At 27.7% G+C, this 8350-nt stretch overlaps 1 protein-coding gene and 1 long non-coding RNA gene across 2 annotated transcripts; one reads left to right on the forward strand and one right to left on the reverse strand.

Annotated features, from left to right (window-relative positions):
* Positions 1-3280: 3280 nt before the first annotated feature.
* LOC126842322 (uncharacterized) lies at positions 3281-5561 on the reverse strand. Its single transcript, XM_050579249.1, has 4 exons — positions 5401-5561; positions 3995-4242; positions 3596-3707; positions 3281-3514 (listed from the first exon to the last, which is right to left on the reverse strand). Exons 1-4 carry the CDS (start codon positions 5449-5451, stop codon positions 3281-3283), a joined length of 645 nt encoding a protein of 214 aa, XP_050435206.1. The 5' UTR covers positions 5452-5561.
* Positions 5562-7117: 1556 nt separating this feature from the next.
* On the forward strand, positions 7118-7599 carry LOC126842312 (uncharacterized). The gene is made up of 3 exons (XR_007686317.1): positions 7118-7155; positions 7248-7427; positions 7483-7599. It is a non-coding gene; the product is annotated as an uncharacterized LOC126842312 (long non-coding RNA).
* The last annotated feature ends 751 nt before the right edge of the window (positions 7600-8350 follow it).

Here is an 8350-nt window from a genome sequence, read left to right on the forward strand (position 1 = left end):
AACTGACTACGGACATTTTGTTAATGTATTGTATTTTTGGGGTTTTCCTTTAATAAAAAAATATTTGACCATAGATTTTTGAGAAAATTGTATATATTATAGTTCCATTTTAGATCTACCTTTGGTCTGATTTTAAGATCTAAATCTCTAAAACTTTGCTTGAAAAAGTGAAATAAAGAAAAAAAATCTATCCCTTCTAAGGGAAAGGGCTTATGATATTTTTTTGGTTTGTTAAGGTTTATCGATAGCACTAAGTTTGAAGAACAATTCATAAATTTGGAATATTTTCGACGATTTTTAAAAAAGTTATAGAGCCTCGTAATTTTAAGTTAAAAAATTTATAATTTTTTTAGGAGTTTTTCTCGATTTTGATGGGGAAGGTGTGACTTTTTTTAATTTTTGGCCTTATAAAGTACCTTTTAGTAAAAATAACGAATTATCAAAAAATTTGTCCTTAATATTATAACAAAAATAAAATAATTTGATTTATATTATTTATATTAATGTACAGGGGCAGTTTGGACAATTGTAAAATTTGGGCCATCCAAATCTCTGGATCATTATAAAACATAACAAGTTAATTAATAAATAAAAATGTTTTGACTGAGTCTAGTTTAGTTTCTCAATCGTAATAAACAATAAAATGAAAATATTTTCAGTACCTGTTGACTGTTCTTTCACACACGCATGGCAACCAAGAAACTGACTACGGACATTTTGTTAATGTATTGTATTTTTGGGGTTTTCCCAAAATTTATAAATGTATAATTTGTTTTAGCAAAAAAAAATTGTACTTTTTTTTAATCTAGGTATTCAAAATGTTGACTACACATTTTTTCCCGACCATCATCAACTTAATTTCATAACAGTTTACAAATTTTCAATCCTTCAGTTAGTCAAGATATTTTTACAATAAATTAATATTTTAATATTATTAAGGCAAGTAAATATTAATAAATAAACAAATATAGAAACTACCTTTATAATTTATTTGGTAGGCTAATAATTATGTTTGTCAACAATTTATATATAATATACTGTTATTATACCTGTAAGTATCTTTAAACTACTACAGTTTTAAGTCTAGAATATTATAAGACACTTGTATTAGTGTAAAAAATATTCAAACATTAATACAAGTGTTAAAAAAAAATTTAACTTCCTTAATTTTGCTTTAATGTAGTTGAAAATTCAAAGTATTTAGGCAAATGAGATATCAGTGTAGTGGTTAGGTGTTTATTCAATTAGACCGATACAGAATATTCTCCAGGGGTTTTGCACAAGGTCCAATTAACATCAACAACCAATATTCAAATAAAGTGTCAAAAATCAGTGTATGGATCAGTGTCCATGGAGAAATATATAAAGAAATGTCTATTAAATGTTCCTCGAGTCACATTCCAGCTGAAAAAAAAACTAATGGGTAAATAATAGTAATAATAATTATAATACAAAAGCAATTTTAAATGATTTACTAATGTTATCGTTTGTTAATTGTGAAGTTAAAATTAATAATGACATTTTTTTATACCATTTAACTTCCAACTTTTTATACTATTCAACTTAAATTATCCATCAATAACACTTCGAAGAGTGATTTCATGAATAGACTATATTTGTGACCGGTATAAATCAAGTGGACCTAGTTTGTTATCTCATACCAATGAAGCGTAAGATCTACAAGTAAATGCAATTGTTCTTGTACAAAAAACTAACGATGTTAGAAAATAGTAAATTATATTATTAAAAAAAAAACGATAATTTACATTTGAATTTTTTTTTTAGATACCCTATATTAGGGTATTTTAGATTGATAATTAATTACTATTGTATCATTATTTTTATTAATACTACAAATCTAGAGTGTTTTCCTTACCTAGTCTGATAGAATGTGAATTTATATTTTAGTGTTTCGGGGTTGGTCCATAAAGTAATATAGAGGAGCCGTTCCGTCAAAATATTGGTTCGAACGAGGTTGCGATTCTCAGTGCAGCCACTTAAGAAAAACTAAATTCGTTGGATAAACAATTGTAGCTACACCAAGATTTACACAATATTACTTTACAATATATTATTTTAATTATAATAAAACTATAATATTATAGTTAAAATAATTGTAAACACATAGATAGTAAGCTTCGTAAATCGGCCCATATACTACGATCAAATAGGACGGTTTTACACAACCAAGATTAAATCAATGCAAGATTCGGCAGATATAAAAACTGTGATGTTTCGTCGTCGGTTTTTGCCCATTCTCCCCGGGTTTGATTGTGGCGATAAAAACGACGTATTTCATATTTTCATCGTAGAGTACATAGTTATTAAGTTATTTTACTCATATAATTTGATTAGAACAATAGGAATTAGGATCATAATTATAAAACAATTAATCAACGAAACATTTCATATTTACTAAGTACATAAGTAAACTAATGTCATATGGAATATAATGTATATTTTATATTTAATTCTAATTAGTAGCACATTAAACATAATACTAAAAACACTAAACAATTTTATATATTTTCTATTACAGATGTAGGGCTTAAATAATAATAGTTTTACAGCTCTTGTCAAAAAATAATAAAAAAATATTACAATAATAATATTATGATTATTTTTTTTATTATTATTATTATTGTAGTTTTTACCATTCAACCAAAAACGTCTATAATATACAAAAATCTGGCGAATAGCTGGTGCGTGATTAACAATATCATTTTCATCAGCCAGTTCATCGAAATGAGCCACAATGCTGTTGAATCCATCAAGTATAACCTCAGATGGCAAGAGAGGCAGCGCCATTAGCATGTGGATAATTTTCCAAAAAAATATATTTGTTTTTGCCAACACTGTAAGTCCTAAGTTCCAAATGATCTAATTAATTCAGATTATTTATAATAACATAATATATTAATGCATTTATATATGCAATATAAATATTGCACAACGAAATCAAACTTAGAATATGCGCAGCGAATAGAAGTTATTACGCTATGAAAGAGATGTTCTCATCAAAGCTTCTGTCGCACCGAACGAAAGAGAGATTATACATTACATACTAACCCATCCAGGTTAGTAAATCTGTCTAGAAACCATCTCATGATGGCATTTAAGCTACATGATAATAATTATTTATGGGAGTACATTCCATTTTTGTTCAAATTTAAATTTGATATACTTGACAGATAATAAATAAATCGAAGAAGTGTCTTTTTCAAAAAAACAAAAGTTGCAATAACACTGTACAACCCTGTATAATTTTTATTGTTTTTTGTTACTTACCAACAGACTGGACGCGTTTCCAAACTGCTTGTCCCAAGTGAAAAAAACATCCTGAATGTTGACAATTGGGAAAATGATTTTCAAAAGAATTATATATTGCCGTTTCAAAATCGCTCATTACTGTGTTTGGAGACCAATTTGATTCAACACCAACAACAAATTGAATTAGCCTCTCATAAGCACTTTGCGTTTTTCTTGACATAAGTGCAAATATAATTGGAAATCCCTTAGCAAACCAATGGTAAGTAAATAAATTAATAAATAAAAATAAGCTATGTTTAATTTGTTTCAAATAATAATTATTTACATAGCCAAAAGATTTTGCCATTATCACCAACAATTGTTGACATTGGTGATGGAATGATGGTGCAGCGTCAAATGTTCCATCAACATAAAAATCTTTAGCTTTTCTTAACAATCTTAAATTATAAATAATAACAAATTTATAAAATAATCAATATATACAAATTATGTATATTTTTATGATATCCCCAACAATGATGGTTCCTGACATTTTTAAAATACTGTTAATTTTTTTTTCTACATATAAACATTCATTGTTTCTCCCAGGAGGCTGTAAATTAAAATGGCAAATCTTAATAAAATAAAAAAAATGTAAAAATTGAGTCATTCTTCTTCACGATCCTCAATCAATAATGGAGATTTTTCTTTTATAAGACTGAAAAAAATAGTAATCAATTTATACCTTTTGGTTTCTGGTGTCATGAATATAATAGTTATGCCTTCATCTTCATTTCCCCTAATAGTTCCAACATATGAAATTTCCCCCATAATTAATGTCCTGTCTTGGAATGGCCCTTTCAGTTGCTCACTAAACTCCTCCATTGTCCTCGGGTTTTCTGGTTGCCCATCCTTCCTGAACCTCGAAATTGTCCTTCTGTAAGTTTCGTATCGAGGAAGATCAACATCAGCGAAATTTCGACTCGTTGACACCTTAATGCAAACATTATATAAATTTAAAACACGACTTAATAAATAAATTAGCTTATCAAAATTTGGGATCCTTCGGTAAAGTTTAACAGGTTGCTCAACGCAATTTTACACTTCATTAGGTTTTTTAAATTAATTTGCAAAATCATTGTCTAAAACTAAAAGGGTGAGATTTAGCCGGTAAATAACCGAAAAAAAGTGTTACCAAAGTAGCGTTACCATACGGAGATGGGTTGGAGGTGGAAATAGGGGTAGGATATAAGGGGGGGAAGGATTGGGGTTGGGGACAGGAGATAGGGGTGGGAGATAAGGGGTGAGGGTGGGAAGGGGGTTGGGGTTGGGAACAGGAGATAGGGGTGGGAGATAAGGGTGAGAGATAGGGGAGAGATAGAGGTGAGAGATTAGGGAGAGATAGAGGTGAGAGATTAGGGAGTAGGAATAGAGTGGGAGATAGGGGTGAGTGATAGGGACGGGAGATAGTGGGTAGGGGAGAGGGGTAAGATATAGTAGAAAAGAGATATGTTGTACGTTCAACGTTCAAATTAGAACTAAATAATAAATTCAAAATAGTTTAATTCTCTATGTTAGGTTACTTTTGGCCAGATAATAAACACTACAATTTTAGCCAGAAACTTGATTGTACATAATTTTTTAATCTCCTTGGCCTTATGCTGTAACTGGAAGCTCCATATAATTTTTTTTTTTTTAATTATAATTCCACAACTAATCTTTATTTATTCGGTACTTCAACGGGACATGAAAATGCTCTTTCGTGGTTGCAGACTCGGCTGAAAAACTTTTTTTCTTAGGTATTTCTTTAGTTAAACTTATAAAAAGATTTAATATTTGATTTTTGAAATTTAAAATTTTCTATGATATAATATAAAGTTGTATTCAATTTATAGTTTTTTATAAATTAAAACTGTTTTCTATACTTAATATTTTATTATAACATTGAAATAGCTTAATACTAAAAAAATGTTTTATGGTTCAGGTACATTTTCATTTTTTTTTTCATTTTTTAACAAATTAATTGTTTTTCAATCCGGAAAATTATGACTGTGATTGTCAACCACTAGATTTTATATATTACTATATTAATAGAAAGACTAAATTCTAGTAATTTTGGGAACTTTGGTTCTTAAAAATAATTTAAAATACCTTATTGTATAAAACTCGCAGAGAAGTTAGTTCGTGTTGAGCTCTTCCCATTAGCTCACTCCTAAATTGCCGCTTAGGCACCTCATTATTATGTCTGTGGCAATGCGGTTGAATTAAAATCAATGTATTAAGGTTTTGTTCATAAACTTTACCTCTTGCTGAACATCAAAAAAGTCAAAAACCTTTTTTTTAATTTCAGTCAATAATTAGATTTTGTACATTTATTGAAAATTACCCTGTATCAATGAGTTAATAATACAGAATATTATAATACTTTAGTTTGTAAAACTATTATTAATAAATATTACCCATACAACGCACTATTTTAAATGATTTTTTTTTTTTTTTGCTAGACATTTATTTCCCTAAAATATTATAAAATATAAATACTATTTTTGAACAGTATTAAAAATTTAGACATTAAATTTCCATCCAAAAAAAGAGGATTATATAAAATGTTAAAATACAATCTAATAATTTTTTGCAAACCGACGTTTATTTTTAAATTACTCACTTTATATTACTTTTATAAAACCTACATCTTAAAGTTTTAGGCTCTCTATCTTTATGTTGGCTCCAATAAGTAAAGCCAAACTCGTCTTTCAGAATAATTTCATTTTTCCGTAAGCCTTGAACCTCAGTTAAATGTCTTATTTCATGGTGAGCCATTATGAATTTTAAAAGTGAGTTTTGTAAATAAATATTTTTAAAAAAACCGATTCAAACAAATTTGAAAAAAAAAACGCGGACTGCTGCAAACTGCAAAGGCAAATAAACTAAATATTTAATAAAAAATAAGAAAAAACCCTTCCACTCGACCGATATCATGCATTGTATTTATATATATATATATATATATATATATATATATATATATATATATATTTATATATAAATACTAAACTAATTAAACATTTCATAAAAAATAAGAAAAAACCCTTCCACTCGACTATATATATACAATATAATATTTAATAAATGTTTGTGTCATATCGCCTAACACAATATATATATATATATATATATATATATATATATACATACTGTGTTAGGCGGTATGACACAAACAATAACAATTGGATTTATTTTGTTTTGGATCTACACACAGCCTCTGCCTTTTGCATGACTGTAGAGACAATACAAATATTTTCTGGATACCCATGTGCATGTAAAAGCAATTATTAATTAACTAAATACAATAATATACTATAGTAAGTTATTAGGGTTTTAATAAATAAATTTACTATAATTTGAGGCACAAAGTTGTATAACTTTGTATATTATATATTGCTTTCTTGAATTTGTAAATCAATTTCATATGTATAATAATAAACAATAATTTGTATGTTAAACCTTTAAAATAAATTTATAGTATTTAATACTTACTATAAATTCATACCCAGTTAGGTTAAAGTATTTAATTATTATTACTTTGTAAATAATATTTGGTATTAACGACAATATACTAATTATATTTCTGTATTTTTTTTTTTTTTATTAGAAGTGACCAAGTGTTCCGGTTCCAAGCCCTAAAAGTAAATATTAGGGTAATTATTGATTAATAACTCAATTGTTTATGTTGTATTGGGTGTATTAACAATGGCTATATTAACGTGCAACTAATAATTACTATCATAATCAATAATGTTCTCAATAGAAATGTTTTACATTAAACTTAATGCAAATTGCAAAAGTATTTATATTTTTTATTTCACAGTAGGTAAAAAATTTTACCAAAATTTAAAAAACAAGTTGGTAAGTAAATGTATTGAGCATTACAGGTTGAATTCTTAAAAAAGATAAAATTTAATTAAGTTTTGCCTATAATGCTGTTATTTTTGTTTCAGGCACACAGACTAAAAAGCTTTAAAGGCCAAGAAGACAAACTGTTTATGAAAAAATGTTTGGAAAATTGTCTAAATGATGAACTTTGTAACCAACTCTGTCATTCAGTGGAAGAAGGGCCTTGGCTACAATACCTAAAAAAAAGGCATTAGGCCATACAAAATTGTACAAACTTATTTGTGGTAAATTAAACATAAATTATTATTGAACTTGAGTTAATACATTTTTTTTTTATAGATTTTGGCCGGATAAGATTTCACGATTTTAGTGAAAGTAAGGCTGAAATAGCAGCAAGCAGCTGGCTCCGTCATGCTACCGATATGCTCAAGAGCACGGAAAAATGATTTATAATTTATATAGTAATCGTTGTAAATTCTATACATAATATGTGTATTTTTATAGTTTTGTATAGGTTATGTACCTCTATACTTATATATAAGTATTGTATAATATTAAATTTGCAATGTACAGTTAATAAAATTAATACAGTTAATGTAAACTAATGTGATTTAATTCAATAGAAAAGAAAAATATTATCTTCTATGAAAACGTTTATAATTCCTTTAAAAACATAATTTAGGGTTTCTAAACGTTTATGAGCCTCTCACCGGGACTACTGTGGGATTTAACTTTAAGTCCCTGTGACTTCCCGTTTTAGAATCCTTCAATGGAGCTCCTAAAGAGCGGACATTAGGATTTGTTATGGCTAGCTTATGGACTTGAGGTTGGACCTCCCAGGAATCTGACCAGGACTCCATGTGTTATAATAGTCCAAGAATAAAACTTCAAAATTTACTCCGTGCTAGAAAAAATTCCCATAGTTTTGAAATTTGGCACAACTGTTCACCTTAGGGTACTTATTAACATACTAAAACTCCTGACCGCTCAAGCGTACGCTCGCTCTTCTCAATATGAGAAAAATCAGTTTTTCGCTATTTTCTTAAATAGTTTCAGCTTGACAAAAAATGCACACCTATAAATTTTTGTTAAATGTTTAATTTACTATAAAAAAGGTTCTTTGAAAATTTCTTCCAAAACCAATATTTTCTTCAATAATTAGCAAAATGCAAAGGGTAGTTTACATTTTTGGCAATAAACTGAATAT

This window comes from Adelges cooleyi, unplaced genomic scaffold, assembly GCF_023614345.1.
Source record: "Adelges cooleyi isolate 19-005CV unplaced genomic scaffold, UGA_ACOO_1.1 ACOO_flye_CR_arks_rails_tigmint_CR_PRNA_51, whole genome shotgun sequence".
Taxonomy (NCBI): domain Eukaryota; kingdom Metazoa; phylum Arthropoda; class Insecta; order Hemiptera; family Adelgidae; genus Adelges; species Adelges cooleyi.

Bases quoted from the DNA above. Each gene is read 5' to 3' on its own strand.
- LOC126842322 (XM_050579249.1), bottom strand. From the start codon at position 5,451: ATGGGAAGAGCTCAACACGAACTAACTTCTCTGCGAGTTTTATACAAT. The intron at 4,243-5,400 runs GTATTTTAAATT...GTTTGCATTAAG, and splicing joins TGCGAGTTTTATACAATAAG to GTGTCAACGAGTCGAAATTT. The intron at 3,515-3,595 runs GTAAATAATTAT...TGGTTTGCTAAG, and splicing joins TGGCAAAATCTTTTGGCTAT to GGATTTCCAATTATATTTGC.